The 18,027-nt window shown below is 46.4% G+C and overlaps 1 protein-coding gene across 3 annotated transcripts in view; it reads right to left on the bottom strand.

Moving 5' to 3' along the window:
* The window catches only part of nemf (nuclear export mediator factor), a 170,576-nt gene that overhangs the window by 35,805 nt on the left and 116,744 nt on the right, over positions 1–18,027 (bottom strand). For all 3 annotated transcript variants that reach the window (XM_086002947.1, XM_086002944.1, XM_086002945.1), the window contains exons 15-22: positions 14,322–14,385; positions 13,443–13,531; positions 12,772–12,875; positions 4,755–4,817; positions 4,545–4,657; positions 2,217–2,274; positions 1,697–1,755; positions 150–270 (exon numbers count right to left, since the gene is read on the bottom strand). In XM_086002947.1, the coding sequence (XP_085859073.1) occupies positions 150–270; positions 1,697–1,755; positions 2,217–2,274; positions 4,545–4,657; positions 4,755–4,817; positions 12,772–12,875; positions 13,443–13,531; positions 14,322–14,385 (671 nt within the window). The remainder of the gene's footprint in view (positions 1–149; positions 271–1,696; positions 1,756–2,216; positions 2,275–4,544; positions 4,658–4,754; positions 4,818–12,771; positions 12,876–13,442; positions 13,532–14,321; positions 14,386–18,027) is intronic.

The following is an 18,027-nucleotide window of genomic DNA, read 5'->3' on the forward strand; positions in this document are numbered from 1 at the left end:
GTCACAAAAGTCTCTTAGTTTTGCTTCCTCTACAAACAAAATATTTGCTGAATACAATTTTAACAAAGTTAGGCTGAGCTAATAATTTATCTGGAAACTCTTCAGAATCTTGTCATTTAAATTTTTTTGTATGGCCTTTCCTGTATTACCTAAAGGTACAGTATCCTCAGAAAAAAGTTCAGATGTGCTGCTAGTTACTGTCTCCATGTCTTCATCCTGCACTTTTACCTTCCGTTCACCTGCGTGCCTCCATACAAATTGCTCATCAACCTAAGTACAAGAAAACCACAGCACCTTTAAAATTTAGTTGAGAAATAGTAATTAAATATCAAGCAAGATACTTATACAGTATATGTTCTAGTCTTGAATACAGTATATGTTCTAGTCTTGAATATCTAACAGTCAAAATACAAACATCTATAACACAAGATAAACTTAACCCTCATGAGCAGGGTAGTTAATAATTGACAAATAAATTGAAATTGGGAATTAGGTGGTAAAGTGATTTGGCATAATTTATTTTCACCTGACAATGATGGGATGAAAATGTTCTTTCTGCTGGCTGTAAGGGTTCTACATGGTATGAATTTAAACAATCTCAACCTCCCTCTTAGGCAGTCCCTCGGAACCGAGGATGACTTGCTTCCACATTAAAAATGAGTTTGCAGGTGACAGATTAGTCCAATGCGGGACCTAGTCTCTGTCACAGGTGGGGCAGATGGTGGTTGAAGGGGCGGGTGGGTGGGGTGCTTGGGTTGACGTGCGCTCCTTGTGCCGCCTGCGCTTCGCTTCCGCTTGCTCCTGGCGAAGAGACTCGAGGTGTTCGGCGCCTTCCCGGATGCTTCTCCTCCACTTTATGCGGTCTTGGGCCAGGGATTCCCAGGTGTCGGTGGGGATGTTGCACTTTTTCCAAGGAGGCTTTGAGGGTGTCCTTGAAGCGTTTCCTCTGCCCACCTGGGGCTCTCTTGCCGTGCCGGAGCTCCGAGTAGAGCGCTTGTTTTGGGAGTCTCGTATCGGGCATGCGGACAATGTGACCCATCCATCGGAGCTGATTGAGCGTGGTCAAAGCTTCGATGCTGGGGATGTTGGCCTGAGCAAGAACACTCCCATTAGGCTTGGACCTACACCACAAAACTGCTCCTAATTTGGCACAACATTGTAATTTCACTTTGGAAAGGCCACAGGGATGCCTGTTGTGGGAAATGGAAATGTCACACTGGTGCAGTATGGCATGCTCTTCTAGAGGTTGGGGCTAAATCACATCAGATTAAAAACAGCTTTACTGAAGTAATTAGGAAGAAAATTCAAATTTTCAGAACTCAGTAATGCCGCATTATAATATATTAGTATATAAACACACAACTTCTGGGTGGCACAGTAGTGCTGCATGTTGAGCAGTAACATATAATGCCACAGTTTCAATCACCCGCTCCACTCAGTTTCCACTCTGTGCTAGGAGAATCAGAGGGGAAGATCGTATCTGAACAGATTCCTTGCAACCCTAGACAGGCTGCACACCACAGGGCCTCTGTCTCCCGTATTAACTGAGACACTATACAAATACACTCTTTGCAACATGACTTACTATAATACTTTAGTATAGTTGCCAAAGGTAGTTAAGGGGTCTACTACAATAGATTTTTCAGGGTTTTTTTTTCATTTCATCCCAAATTTCTAGAAAATATTAATACATTACCTTAAACAAAAATCCAAATCCCATCATAAGATAAGAAGGTGGGAGGTAGTTCTTTTTACCTGGAAATGTGAATTAATGGTGTGAACATTGTATCAGCACTATCTGGGAGATCAAGAAAATACTGTAAGAACAATAAAGCAGCTGCAAAGCATTACTCAACAGAATATCAGATCTAAGAGAAAAAAACATGCAAATTATTATAATAGAAACATTTTCTTTATCTTAAAACCTGTTGGCATTGAATGAAGAAAGTTATTTTAACTAAATCAAAATAATACACAATCTGCCTGGGCTTCTATCTTCACATGGCTACCTGGCAAGGGGATCAATAGTTTTAAAAAGAGCATTTTTTTATACAGCTTAAGATTTATATATAAAAATATGACTTGTAGCTCAATTGTGGTGAAACAACACAACTGACAGAAAGCCTAAATTAAATGTGCAAAATCGTCTTAAGTGATCAAAAATGTCAAATTATCAAATCACCAATCAAGATGAATGACAGCAACAAGCTTCTTACCTCTGATCATGAAACTTCCTGGGGTCAGGTATTCTCCCGTAGGCGCTGTTTTTGATACCTGAAAGTTTAAAGATGTCAGATTTAAGAACATCTTTTCTACTTTTTTCCAAGTTTGTTTTAAAATAAGTATAAATAAAAATTATGGCCCAGCATCCAGTGGTACCACCAATTAGTGCAGTGCACCATGGAACAAGCAGCTCAACTTTTGCACTCTGGCTGCCATCAAACTGAGAGTTTCTGACTTTAGCCAGATCAGCGAGTGAAGCTGCAGAGGTCACGGCCCAGCTAATAGGAAGTAGGGATTTTTTTTTAAAGCAGCACAAAAGATAGGGGCGAAATGTCACCACAAGATACACCACAGCAACAGTACAATAGCATCGGTCAGGAGCAGAGAAATGTTCTAGGATAAAGACGGCAAAGGACACAAAAGTAGAATCAAATAAAGTAATTTGCGTTTTTTTGAGGGACAAGATTGGTGGGGCTCAGACACATACAGTTTCTAGAACTTTCCAGGTCAGCAGTTCAAAACCATTATACTGACCATCTGGGAATATCATCACTTCTGCTAACCTCAAAACTACTGCAATGCAGTGTAATACCATTAGATTACTTTTGGACAGTATTCCTATGCGTCAGGGACTACTGATGACACAATGTCATCAATAAATGATGATGATACAGTCATCACTGTGTCATCAATATGCAATTCTTTTTACAAATCTGGTAAACTATCCTTTAAGTTACTTTAGGAGGATGACAGTGCCTTTTAAAAATTTAAACTGCATCACAGAGCAGCAAGACACATTTGCACTCACAATGAGCTTGTGATATTAACCAAGCCATTGCGAAGGTACCGGGGTGGAGAGCTGACATTACCGCTAAAGGAGGGTAGGAACTTGAAGCAACAGACATTCTGGTCTAATCTCATCTGTCTCAGTGGTTGGCTATGTAGTGATATTAGTGTGAGCCAGGTCTTATGGCCCAAGTAAAATGATCCACTTTCCCTCCCTCCCACCAAATTAAGTCTAAATAAGTGACTTTACAAATCTGTTTTAAAATAGGAAATGGAAGCCATGAAAGAGAGGGGGGGTTGAGAAGTAAAAGATAAAATAGCTCTCAGTATGGGCACCAGAGAGGTAGGAGACCAGTTCATGCCTACAGTTACCCAAACAGTGAGTTACCAATCATAGCTATACTGTTGTATGAAAGTGCCAAGCAGAAACCAGGCACTTGCCCATAGGGAGGTTAAATTAGAGGGCAAGTAATTCTGCTGCACCTTCTAATGGACATTCATGGTGCAGCAGGACACATACCCATGCTCTCTGCTGGGAATAGAGTGTGGCACAGAGTCCACAGAGGGAAGGGGGGAAAATCACTTAAAATAGATTTTTAAAAGCAAGGCAAAAACATGCAACACAAAACATAACCAGAATAAACTGTATGAACATACAATTTCACCGTTTCATACTTTCAATTACTGATTACTGAGCCATTACTATGTGCAACTCCTAACTCATCCAGGACTATTGCAGCATTTAGAAAATAAAAATAAGTTTCAGATTTTTGATTTTGTACAGAATATATTACCAAATAAATCTTGTTTTGATGAATACTACATAAACTATCTTCACTGACATACTGGTAGATTTTCACCTTCACCACCTGGGTCATAATGTGGCAGAGTGAAATGCCTATCCAATTTTCCTCCCATTAATTTCAATGGGCAATCTGCTTCGGCAGATTACCGCCCAGATGGCGAAAATGAAAATCTGCCCCTCAATGTTTAGAGTACCGTGTCAGCCATGGCTCAGTGGTCACACTCTCGCCTCTGAGCCAGAAGGTTGTGGGTTCAAGTTCCACTCATTCTAGGCTGACACACCAGTGTAGCACTGAGGGAGCTGCTGTCTTTCGGATGAGATGTTAAACCGAGGCCCCGTCTCAGGTGGATGTAAAAGATCACTATTAGAAGAAGAGCAAGGGAGTTCTCCCCGATGTCCTGGTCAATATTTATTCCTCTAGCAACATCACTAAAAACAGAATATCCGGTCATTCTCACATTGCTGTTGGTGGGAGCTTGCTGTGTGCATATTGGCTGCTGTGTTTCCTACATTACAAAAGTGAGTACACTTCAAACGTACTTCATTGGCTGTAAAGCGCTTTAGGGCGTTCTGAGGTTATGAAAGTCACTCTATAAATGCAAGTCCTTTTCTTTCTATTAGCACTCAAAAGGTTAACTATGATTTTCAACTACAGACTGTCTAAGCAATGTCTAATCTGGGGATCTCTGCAGTGTAATACTGGGAAAAACACTTCACAGTAGCTGATTACCTGATTATGATAGACCCACCAAGCACTAGTAATTACACGTGCATCCCATGCAGCACTGTAACAAACTGCCATTGTACCAGCTTCCGTCAAAGTACGCGGAGGAATTGGCTCCCCTGTAAATAAAGAATAATTTCAATAAGGCTGTCCATCAGAAAAAATAAAAAGTAGCAGAAAGATAAATTTGCAACAATAAAAAGTAAATGAATTGACCTCTTTGGTTCTTGATGACACAGCTGGTGGCACCATGGAGGTCAGCATGGACATAAATATCACCTAGAAAACAAAAATCAAAATGGAATTCTGATTGAGAAAGAGTCACCATAAAAATAAGAAATAGCTTCGGGAAGGGGGTGAAAATGGGTTAAGGTTCCTGATGTTTGCTATTCAGTGAATGCCAATGGAAGTACACGTGTGTGGACATTAAATAAGGATTGGGCTTAGTTTTATGCCCTTTGGTTTTAGATAACTGGCCAACACTTACCATTTTGGCTCACAAGAATAATGGCCACGGACAGGTACCAGAAAGTGATGGGCGAGAGGAAATCTGTACAAGCAGGTGGTATATACAGGATTATACAGATTTTGCAGGAAATTTGCATACAGGCTCACATTTAATTTACATAGAAACATAGAAGATAGGAGCAGGAGTAGGCCATTCGGCCCCTCGAGCCTGCTCCGCTATTCAATGCGATCATGGCTGATCATCCAAATTCAGTACCCGGTCCCTGCTTTCTCCCCATACCCCTTGATCCCTTTAGCCTTAAGAAATATATCCAACTCCTTCTTGAATATATTTAATGAATTGGCCTCTACTGCCTTCTGTGGTAGAGAATTTCACAGATTCACCACTCTCTGGGTGAAGAAATTCCTCCTCATTTCTGTCCTAAATGGCCTACCCCTTATCCTTAGACTGTGACCCCTGGTTCTGGACTCCACGACCATCGGGAACATCCTACCTGCATCTAGTCTGTCCAGTCCTGTCAGAATTTTCTAAGTTTCAATGAGATCCCCTCTCATTCTTCTAAACTCCAGCGAGTACAAGCCCAATCGATCCAATCTCTCCTCATACGTCATTCCTGCCATCCCAGGTATCAGTCTGGTGAATCTTCGCTGCACTCTCTCCATGGCAAGAACATCCTTCCTCAGATAAGGCAACCAAAACTGCACACAATACTCAAGATGTGGTCTCACCAAGGCCCTGTACAACTGCAGCAAGACATCCTTGTTCCTGTACTCAAACCCTCTCGCTACGAAGGCCAACATACCATTTGCCTTCTTAACCGCCTGCTGCACCTGCATGCTTACCTTCAGCGACTGGTGCACAAGGACACCCAGGTCTCGTTGCACTTCCCCTTCTCCCAATCTATTGCCATTCAGATAATAATCTGCCTTCCTGTTTTTGCCACCTAAGTGGATAACCTCATATTTATCCACGTTAAATATTGCATCTGCCATGCTTCTGCCCAATCACCCAACCTGTCCAAATCATCCTGGAGTTTCTCGGCATCCTCCTCACAGCACACACGCCCACCCAGCTTTGTGTCGTCTGAAAATTTGGAGATATTACATCTAGTTCCCTTGTCTAGATCATTAATATATATTGTGAATAGCTGGGGTCCAAGGACCGATCCCTGGGGTACCCCACTAGTCACTGCCTGCCACTCGGAAAAAGACCTGTTTATTCCAACTCTTTGCTTTCTGTCTTGCGTTCTGTTCCTGAAACCCCAGTAAATTTGTACAAGCCTGTGCAAATCATCTTTTGCCCAGATTATCACATCTGAACAAGGAGTCAATACTTGCAGGAGAGGGGGTGTGGGTAGAAAACTGACTCTCTCAAAGGGGTTAAATACTACAATTAGGAAGTGATGCTTCAGTTGTACAGAGCCTTGGTCAGACCCTATCTGTAGTATTGTGTTCAATTTTGGGCACTAAACCGCAAGAAAGATATACTGGCCTTGTACTGTACAGTGCAGGCTCACCAAAATTATACCAGGGCTTAAAGGGTTAAGTTATGCAGACAGGTTGCATAAACTTGGTTTCTATTCCCTTGAGTTTAGAGGATTGAGGAATGATCTACTCAAAGGCCTAGAAATTCAGTATCGCCACGTTTGGGGCGCTACAGTCGAGCGTGCGCTAAATTTAGCGCCACCTTCACCGAAATTGAGTTGCATCGCCCCAAGAGGTTGCTGCTGCGCTAAAGCAGGTGGTGCACGACTATCCTAAGGCGCTAAGCCGGCGAGCCGAGGCGCTACCACCGAGGGTGGGCGCAGCGCAGGTGCGGCGAGTTAGCGATTGCAGGCAGACACGCTGGCGCCGGTCACCTTAAAGGGGGAGGGTCGATTTGGCTTGCAGCCACGCCCTGCACATTGGAGCCCTGATTCTAGGCCTGGACAGACCTGCTGCGACATTGTTACGCCTACAACCATGGAGAAGGCCAGGGAGCGAGCGCAGCGCTTCAGTGAGGGGGCCCTGAAGGTTCTGGTTGGTGCAGTGGAGCGCAGGCGACCTGTCCTCTTTCCTGACAGTGGCAGGAGGCCGCTGCCCAGCGAATATAGAAAAGCTTGGAGGGAGGTGGCACACAGAGGGACCTCCAGCAGCATGGTCCCTAGGACCCCAACGCAATGCAGGAAGAAGTTCAACGACCTCACTCGGGTTGTCAGGGTGAGTCCCCTTTCCAGTATCCTCTTCATCCCTGCATGTGCACCTCACTTTATGGTCAAAGGGTCCTGAAAGCCCCAATGCCCAGCCCTCATCCAACACCTATGGGACTCTCATGAAAATCACATGCATATTCACCACTTTACACAGTGTCAGGGCTATTTCACCATGGGAGGCAGTGCAGCCAAGATCAGAGCTTGACACTGTCAGGGCTATTCCACCATGGGAGGCAATGCAGGCAAGATCAGGGCTTCACACTGTACTCAGAGCCCGTCCTCTCTCTTGCCGGGCAAGCTGGCCCACAATAGGAGGCAGCAGCAACGGACCGGGGAAGGCCGTCCTGAACTTAAAGACCTCAGCAATCTGGAGCAACGAGTGGAACGGATTATGGCAGGCCGGCTGATTGGCCCCGTCGCCACTGGAGATGCTGACCCCGTTCTGGACAGCAATGGCAAGGTCATCACCTTTTTGACCTCTCTCCTTCCACTTGTGCCTCACACCAGCATCCTTTGCCACTATCGAACCAATGCAGTGCATTGCAGCACTCATGCCTCCCTCGCTGCCGCCCTGTCCTCACACTAAAGCAACACTTGTACCTCCCTGCTTTCAGATGCTGATTCGCCAGGTGACGAGGCGGGCCCTCAAGCTGGCACTGTGAGTGAATCGGAAGGCGAGGAGGAGGAAGAGGAAGCCGGAACATCAGTGTCACCCTCAGCCGAGGCAGCCCATGGCCATGATGGGGACACGTCTTCCCTGGAGGGGAGCAGGGGGGGGGGGGGGGGGGGGGAAGGGTCTGAGGAGGATGAAGCTCCGGGGCCCAGCGGGCTGCAGCAACGCGGGGGTAGGGAAGCTCGGCGGTCTTCTCCCCGGAGGGTGAGTGTGGCCTCCAGTCCTGCTACAGTGAGCGCAGAGGAGGTGCGGCTCCTTGGTGAAATGGGCGCCCAGACGGAGCGCAGGCACACTGAGCTCATGGCTGCAGTGGCAAGGATGCCTGACTCCACAGAGTCACTGGTAAGGAGTGTACAGGAATTCGGGGCAGCACAGGCAAGGAGTCTGCAGGACTTCGGGGCAGCACAGGCAAGGAGTCTGCAGGACTTCGGGGCAGCACAGGCAAGGAGTCAGCAGGACGTCAGTGCAGCACAGGCAAGGAGTCTGCAGGACTTCGGTGCAGCACACGCGGCTTCCAGCCAAGTGCTTAGTCGTGCCATGCAGTCACTGGCTGGTCTGATGTAGACACAGATCAGGGCCACACGAGCACTAACTCCTGCCACCCTCGCTGGATCGGCCAGGATTCGCCGGGGCCCTTGCCGTGCCGTAGCAGGCCAGCAGTCTGTGCTTCAGCAGATTGCTGCGCATGCTTCAGTGCTGCCCCGTGCGAGTGCCAGTGTCTCGTCCGACCAGGGAGTGCCTGTGCTGTCAGGTTGGCAGCATTTCCTGCTGCCAACACTGTCACTCCTCCACTGCAGCTGCCACCACCTGTAGGACAGACTGCTGCCACCCAAGCAGAGTTGGAGCAGTCAGCAGCCAGGCCCTCCAGGCCCAGGCCGTCCCCCAAGGGCATCTGCCGACTCACCATCTGACCCTCAGCAGCCTTCCCCCAGCCTTGCTGCAGCCACTGGGGTCCCATTGCGGAGGAGCTGCAGGGCGGGAAGGGGCCAATCTCGCAAGCGAGGCAGATCACCCTCGCAGGCCAAAAAGTAGGAGGTGTGGTAAAATGTTGTGTTTCTTTTTTGTGAAGGCCGAGGATCATGGTCATTTTTGTTTAACTCTTTTGTTCATTGTCTCCAGGTTGTGAGAGCCAGTTATGTGTCTGACTGTTTTTTGGGGGGTTTCTCTGTATTTGTTTGTCATGCGGGAAGGGCACAGAGTTTGTTAAATAAATAATTGTCTTTATTCAGATTGTGCATGTTTGCACTTTGAACTATTTGTTGCCTTGACCGGCTCAGGGTTTGCGGAGCGGGTCCATTCATGTTCTTTCAATGGCACAAGCCATTCCCTGAGAGGGGGCCTAGAACCGACTTGCAGTAAGCCGCTGACGGATGGCCCTTGCACTTTGTGCCTCCCTCCCGTCTTGGTGCTCCTCCTCCTCCTCTGGTGGTCCTCCAATGTCTGCTGGCAGTGGCTGAGTCCTGAGGATAGCCAGATTGTGCAGCATGCAGCACACTACAACGAAATGGGAGACTCGCCCAGGCGAGTACTGTAGGGCTCCCCCGGAATGGTCCAGGCAGCGGAACCGTTGCTTTAGCACGCCGATTGTGTGCTCAATGATGTTCCTGGTCGCTTGATGGCCGTCACTGTATCGCTCTTCAGCAGGGGTGGTGAGCGCACGGAGCGGGGTCATCAGCCAGGTGCACAAAGGATAGCCCTTGTTCCTGAAAAGCCAGCCTCCTGGGTGAGCCGGGGCTTCGAAAATGTCTGCCACAGAAGTCTGGCGCAGGATGAAGGCGTCGTGGCTGCTGCCTGCAAAGCGGGCATTGACAGCTAGTATCAGCTGCCTGTGGTCACACACCAACTGCACGTTCAACAAATGGAACCCATTCCGATTGCGGTAATCCTCGGCATTCTCTAGAGGCGCCCGCAAAGCCACATGCGTGCAGTCAATGGCGCCCTGGACCATGGGGAAGCCCGCTATTCTTGCAAATCCTATTGCACGCTCTTGCTGCTTGTCCAGGGTCATGGGGAAGGAAATGTACTGACGTCTCCTTTGGAAGAGGGCATTCGTGACCTGGCGGATGCAGCAATGCACTGCGAACTGGGAGACATTGGCAATGTCCCCAGTAGCGGATTGGAAGGAGCCGGTGGCATAGAAGTTGAGAGCCACTGTCACCTTCACTGCCACCGACAGAGACGTCCTGCTCCTCAGCGGAGGCTGCAGATCTCTCTGAAGCAGGTGGCAGATCTCAGTGACCACCTCCCTTCTGAATCAAAGCCTCCGAATGCACTGCTCCTCAGACATGTTGAAGTAGGAGAAGTGCTGGCGGTATACCCTGGGAGGGTAAGGCCTCCTCCATCTGGCCATGATTGGCACTCTCTCTCTGCGTCTCTGAGCCCTCTCAATGCAATGGAGACACCCAACGTTTCCACCCATTGCAGCCCCCATTATATGTGGCCACTCAAGGCTATGGCACTGAAAAATCAATCCAACTGCAAAGCTCTGGGCTGAAGACAGAAGTACCTGTGCGAGCGCAGAGTCAAAGCAGAAAGCTCTCTCCCTTCGTCTCTCTGCAAATCTCTCTCTCACACAGAAGGAGTGGTCCAAAATGGCTACCACAAAGAATGCAGGAAGAGTCCCCTTTAAATAACGCCCCCCCAGCGACTGGAAACCGTTCCACTCGCTGCGAGTGCCAGGCGGAAAGGGGGGTGCCACTGAAGTTCCGGTTCGGGACGCACCAAGGGCGTTGCACCATGAAATGATGTCAGATCTGCGCGCGCAGCTGAGCGGGCGTTGCGGTTTTGCGCCGCTGCTAAATCTTCTCTCAAGTTCGCGAGAGGTGCAGATTGCGCCGCGCCCGGGTGTTAGCCGCTTCGCGCCCCACTTATCGCCCTCTTAAGGCGCTAGCGGCTGGCGCTACCAACTGAATTTCTAGGCCAAAGTCTTTGAAATGAAAAACTGATTTTTTTTTTTGTATTCGTTCATAGGATCTGTGCGTCGCTGGCAAGGCCAGCATTTATTGCCCATCCCTAATTGCCCTCGAGAAGGTGGTGGTGAGCCACCTTCTTCAACCGCTGCAGTCTGTGTGGTGAAGGTACTCCCACAGTGCTGTTAGGGAGGGAGTTCCAGGATTTTGACCCAACGACGATGAAGGAATGTAGCGGAAATCTGGAACTCATTCCCTCAAAAGGTGTGGATGTTGGGTCAATTGAAATTTTCAAGACTGAGAATGATAGATTTTTGTTAGGCAAGGGGATCAAGGGTTATGAAGCAAAGGTGGGCAAATGGAATTGCGGTACAGATTAGCCATGATCTAACTGAATGGCAGAACACGAGGGGCTGAATTGGCTACACGTGTTCATATGCCCTGATGTTAAAAAAGACTTGTAAATACAACTGCAGTTATCAAACACTTGATCCCAGTAAGTAAAATTGTTAGTGGTAGAATCACTGTTAGCAATTTCTATTAACAAATATAAATCAACTGCAATTTTATTTTAACAAATGATTGTTATTGTTATTTGCAAAGGTACCATTTGGGGACATTTTTGGAGGGGCTGTAGAAATAACTTCTCTGCAGCTTTTTACATGGTTCAAATTTCCTAAACCATTACCTTTTTATATACTAATAATAATTCAGTTCTCCCCAAAACCGCCTCCTTTTTTGTACTTTACAATCTATAAAGGAGGTTCATAAATAGCTCTCATCAAAGTATCTAAAATATTAAATGGTATAAATAGGTACGGTAAACCCAAATTACTACCTCAGTTTGCCACCTCTCTCCCTGGCCACTGTCTGAGGCTGAACCAGACCATTTGCAACCTTGCATCCTATTTGACCCGGAGATGAGCTTCCGATCACATATCCACTCCATCACCAAGACTGCCTACTTCCACCTCCATAACATCGCCCATCTCTGCCCTTGCCTCAGCTCATCTGCTGCTCAAACTCTCATCCATGCCTTTGTTTCCTCTAGACTTGACTATTCCAATGCTCTCCTGGCCAGCCTCGCATTTTCCACCCTTCATATACATTACCTCATCCAAATCTCTGCTGCTCATATCCTAACTCGCACCAAGTTCTATTCATCCATCACCCCTGTGTTCGCTGACCTACATTGGCTCCCAGTTCAGCAACACCTTGATTACAAAATTCTCATCCTTGTTTTCAAATCCCTCCATGGTCGCGTCCCACCCTATCTCTGTTACCTCCTCCAGCATCATCCTCCCCCCCACCCCCCGGAGATCTCTGCGCTCCTCCAATTCTGTCCTCTTGCGCATCCCGACTCCCTTCGCCCCACCATTGGCAGCTGTGCCTTCAGCTACCAATGCCCTAAGCTCTGGAATTCCATCCTTAAACCACTCTGCCTCGCTCTCCTTTAAGACGCTCCTTAAAACCTACCTCTGCGACCACCTATCCTAATATCTCCTTATGTGGCTCAGTGTCAAATTTCATTTGATAACACTCCTGTGAAGTGCCTTAGAATGATTTACTGCATTAACGGCGCTATATAAATGCAAGTCGTTGTAGTTGCCAAGCAGGACCGAATACCATAATGGAAATTGGTCAAATGTCAGCATAGAACAGTTAAGTCAAGAAAAACGTCTTTATTCAATGCCTGATAATGTACCGAGCTATGTAATAGAGACAGAAACATTACTCAAAATGAGATGTCCTGGTGGGAGAATTAATTTACTGGACGAATGAGCTTTGATGTGCTGAATGGCCATTTCTTATGTTCTTAATCCTCATTTCTAGAAGATACTTGGCACAGTCTTAACAACTCATCCCAATTCCCCGGTGACTTTGCATCAGGCACCAACCATACGGAATTATTTGTTAATATAATAAAACTGCCAATTCTGTAAATGCAAAAAAAATAGCCTCTGAAAAAAGTACAAGCGGTACATACAAACCTGATTTAAGGTATCGTTTGACAATCATCTCATTTTGCTGCTGGTCTCGACCTGCTATTATGAGGTAGTTTTCACTGCTGATAAACCACAAGAATTTCTCAAACCTGCCAAAGAAGACATCAGCTAGTAATAATGAGCTACGATATACTAATATCATTAACTCTCAGTTTTTAAGCTATCCATTATAACGGATGAATTGAAAAGCCAATAGCAAATCTTATATATCCCAGAGTTAAGATTATTCACTACAAATTTATAAAGATAATGTTTCAGTCATGGGAGTTTACTATACCTTCCTGCATACATTAGAACATTTTTAGAAATTGACTAAACTGGATAGTTCAGATGCAGTACCAAATTTAAAAAGAATACAAGATTTAGAATAGATCATAATTGCATTTTAAAAAATGAGTTCGTTTTCCTTCCTAATCTAATTAAATCCATCACCCTGAGCCAATTGCATCATTCACCTTGGTGGTATTCCTAGCCTGTCTTAATCGGAATCATCTATTCTTACTCTAGTCCATTTAATAACTGAATTGTCAAAGACTGAAGAAGTACATGGAGGCGAATTAGTCCAATTCAGAAAGAGTGGGCTCATTTGAATGATATAAAAGTTTACAAATCATTCTATCACTCTACATGTACACAATACATACCACACAACCTACCAATACACTTTTCTCGCCTTCTGAATTGTAATGACTGTTTGAACTTCTTTTAATGTCTTTTTTGTCTTCTTTTCTGCTGATTTAAATGCCTAAAAGAAAAACAAATTAAGAATAAATTATCAATAAGAAGTTAAAAGATTAAAGTTAGAAGTTTAAAAAAGTTAATACATGGCAACATCTTTAGTAGTCATTTTGAAGCCATAATCTATAGCACAAGCGGACATCAAGATATAATGAGTTACAAGGAAACTCAAAATAATTAAATTTCAACAAAACATATAGGCCAGATGGGCTACATCCTAGAATCCTAAAGAAAACTAGAAGATACAGACAAGACTCTGTTTTTGTTTTACCATAAACATAGCAGCAGTCCTGAGACCAAGAGGTTCTTAACATTATCCTAATATTTAAAAAAGGAGCGAGATGTTTATAGAACAACCAAAGGGTGAACAAGTGACCTTCACTTGAAGTCAAAAAGAAATTCTCTGGTACTAAAGGCATATTAACCAGAATTAAAAACAAAATCTTTTTCTCTCCACCCCAATTTATTTCTTATTCACACACAGTGGGGAGACAGCATTTGGAGGCACCTTCCTGCAGTAGAGGAAAAAACAAAATCAGAACTGAAGTTGTCACTGGGCCACTCTCATGCACTACCTCTTAGTGACCAGTCCAATAGCAGCATTGGTAGAAGCCTGGGAACCAATCGCTGGCCTCTCAACCTCAAGAGAGCTATGGCCCAGTGAAATCTATACCAGAAAAAGGGGAGGGAAATACAGTGCAATTTGTGTCGACTTTTTAAAAATGATCATGTCTACAGCAGCAGATGTCAAAAGTTAACAAAAGTAGATTTGTCTTTCAATGTGAAATACTTCCTACCTTTTCTGCAGCTTCAACTGTCTTCTGTTCCTTCTTTGCTGCATGTCTTTTGTGATCATAGTATCTGCACCAAAATATCATTTGAAAATTAAGAAAACGCTTATGACCTAATTAACATATTAACCATCTGCAATTAAATATAAAAACAACAGGCATTGGAACAACTTGATCCAACCTTTCCATTTTCCTTTCATCATTACAGGATGGATTCTTTTTATATTATTATAATTACATTAACCATATGTACAGCTATTGTGAAATCTGCTTATTTAACCACGAATCAGCAGCACATGGTAATTCAATGCAATGTCATGTAAATCAGTAAGACACAATCAGGCTGATGATGCACTAGTCTTAACTAGAATACTGAGAAGGAAGCAGAGACTAGATGCTTCCCTCAAAGAGAGCAAGAAAAATAATCAGATCACTCCAACCCATTCTCATGCAGCTCCTAGTAATTAACTCAAGTAATTTGCAAGAGCACTTCAGCTAATCCCACTCCTTCTCCATACCCCTTCATTTTTTTTCTTTCAGGTACTTATCCAATTCCCGTTTGAAAGCCACGATTGAATCTGTTTCCACCACCCTTTCAGGCAGTGCATTCCAGATCATAACCACTTGCTGCATCAAAATGTTTTTCCTCATGTTGTCTTTGGTTCTTTTGACAATCACCTTAAATCTGCGTCCTCTGGTTCTCGACCCTTCCGCCAATGAGAACAGTTTCTCTCTATCTACTCTGTCTAGACTCATGATTTTGAACACTTCTATCAAATCTCCTCTCAACCTTCTCTGCTCCAAGAACAACCCCGGCTTCTTCTCCAGTCTATCCACATAACTGAAGTCCCTCATCCCTAGAACCATTCCCGTAAATCTTTTCTGCACCCTCTCTAATGCCTTCACATCCTTCCTAAAGTGCAGTGCCCAGAATTGGACACAATACTCCAGTTGAGGCTGAACCAGTGTTTTATAAAGGTTCATCATAACTTCCTTGCTTTTGTACTCTATGCCTCGATTTATGAAGCCCAGGATCCTGTATGCTTTTTAACTGCTTTCTCAACCTGCCCTGCCACCTTCAACAATTTGTGCACATATACCCCCAGGTCTCTCTGTTCATGCACCCCCTTTAGGATTGTATCCTCTTTAGGATTGTACCCTTTAGTTTATATTGCCTCTCTTTTTTCCTACCAAAATGCATCATGTTGTGTATGTACCTTTACGAGAATAACTAGTCTCAGACTGCAGTGACCACCCCTGTATAAAAGGCGCTAGTGAGCCTCTGTTGTTTTCAGTTTCACTATTGACTTCCATCAGTAAAGACTTGTTTTGTTCAACTCCTGCTGTCCGTGTCTCAATCATTCACGGACGTAATACTGGCGACGAGCAGATACGAACCTACCTACAGTCTGCACCACCTCCTGGGATCCATTCCTACAGCGAAGTGAGCAGAGGTCGAGGCCAGAAAGAAAAGAAAGTAAGAGGCAGTAGAAACGGGCGTCGACCGTGGGCATCCGCCCCTGTGTTAGCGGAGTTGAAGATTGCTGGAGAAGCTGTCGGAAGCGGGGCCTGGTTCCTGTCGACGGTGCTTCAGCTAATCGGGCTGGTGGCAGGTAGTGCACTGATCCTTCCTGGGCTGCGGCGGTCGCGAACTCGAGCGGGTGGTTTGCAATGGGGCCGAGCAGCGTTGTCGGGAAGAGAGAGAGAGGGTGGAGCACACAGGGCGCGGCCGGTGCTACGAAGCCGGGCTGCATATAGACCCGAGAAGAGGGAGGCAAGAGTCCCACAGGGTTGTTCCACGACGGGAAGATAATAAAAAAAAAAGAAATATTAAACGCGCAAGAAACCGCGAGGAGCTGCAGGTTGCAACGGGAACTGCGGAAAGCAGCGCTAGCAACAGCGGGGAAGAAGGCAAAGCGCGGGAGGCGCCATCTTAATCAGCGGGGAAGAAGGCAAAGCGCGGGAGGCGCCATTTTAGATTTGCAAGATGCCGAAGACTGGCTGTATCACTGCTTTTGATAATACAATAGAGGACTGGACCACGTATGTGGAAAGAGTCGAGGTATATTTTGAGGCAAACGAAAAAGCGGAGGAGAAAAAGGCATTGATATTGCTAAACGTAATGGGCGCTAGAACGTACGGCCTATTGCGGGACCTGATTACTCCAGCCAAACCGAAGGCGAAGAGTTTTAACGAAATTGTTGCTGTCCTACAGGAACACCTAAACCCTGCACCGCTGTTGATAGCAGAAAGATTTAAATTCCACAGGAGAACTCAGCATAAAGATGAGAGCAATGCTGAGTACCTTACGGAACTACGCAAGCTATCAAAGCACTGCCAGTTCGGAGCAGGACTGGCAGATACCTGTGATGAAATATTCCACTCATCACTGCCTGTGACTGTGGTTGGTTTCAGGTTTCCCCTCACCATTGTATTGCCTGTGACTGTGGTTGGTTTCAGGTTTCTCCTCACCATTGTATTGTATATTGGAATGTATGGAATGTGTTGTGTGTAGGGCTCCGCCCATACCTGGCCTCTATGTAAGCCAGCTCAGTCTGGCCTCATATCCAGTACTGCAGAGCTCCAGATGGAAGATACCTCTCTCCACTGCGTGTTATCTTCTAAGTTAATAAAAGCCTTGTTTTGTTCCGCTAACATCGAGTCTCGGGATTATTGAGGCACATCAATTTTATTAACTTATTTTTCAACACAATGGATCAACTCCTGAAACCCGAACGTTTGGATTTGGATCAGCATGCTCCGGACGCATCAGCACGCTTCGGACACTGGTTTGAGTGTATGGAATTCTTCCTGGACAATTCCGCAGCCGTCAAAGACGCTACGGACGCTGCGAGTATGAAACTCGGAATTCTGCGGAATTGGGTAAGCCACCGGGTTTACCCCCTCATCCAAGACGCCGACACGTACCTGGCCGCCTGCGACATCTTAAAGGCGCATTACCAGCAGCCTACGAATGAGGTGTATGCTAGGCATCTGCTCGCCACTCGCGCACAGCGACCTGGGGAATCGGTGGAGGAGTTCCGAGGCACCCTGAAAATGCTTGGCAAAGACGGCAAGTGCCGAGATGTAAAAGCCGCAGTGTACACCGACGAGCTTGTTCGCGATGCCTTTATCACAGGCCTCAGCTCCACTTACATCCGGCAAAGACTGCTGGAAAAAACGGGATTGGACCTGAAACAGGCTGCGGACACCGCGCGATCCCTGGATGTGGCCCAGAGAAACTCGGACGCCTACTCTTCAGCCCGCGCCGTCCACGCCGCCATCTTGGAAGGCATCTTCCCCGCCCGGCAGCCCGACACCCGCTGCCCTGCGAGAAACGCGACTTGCTCCCATTGCCAGAAGAAAGGCCACTTCGCTAAGGCCTGCAGGGGGAGAGCCACAGACGCCAGCAGTGCCTCATGCGAATTGTGGGGGCGGCCATCTTTCATCCAGGCCACAGATGCCAGTATCCCCTTGTGTGAGTCGTGGGGGCGGCCATCTTTGATCAAGGCAACCGACACCAGCAATGCCTCATGTGAGTTGTGGGGGCAGCCATCTTATTTAACCTCGTGGGCGCCGCCATTTTGTCCACCACAGTCGACCGCCACCTTGTCGCCAGACCCGACCACCGCCTCACCCGCAGACTACAGCAGCTTGCTCAGCCATACACTAGCCTCCGTCACACTGGACCAAGCTCGCCCGCATCACCTGT

Source organism: Somniosus microcephalus, chromosome 12, assembly GCF_052327205.1.
Source record: "Somniosus microcephalus isolate GS21.2 chromosome 12, FLI_Smic_1.0, whole genome shotgun sequence".
Taxonomy (NCBI): Eukaryota; Metazoa; Chordata; class Chondrichthyes; order Squaliformes; family Somniosidae; genus Somniosus; species Somniosus microcephalus.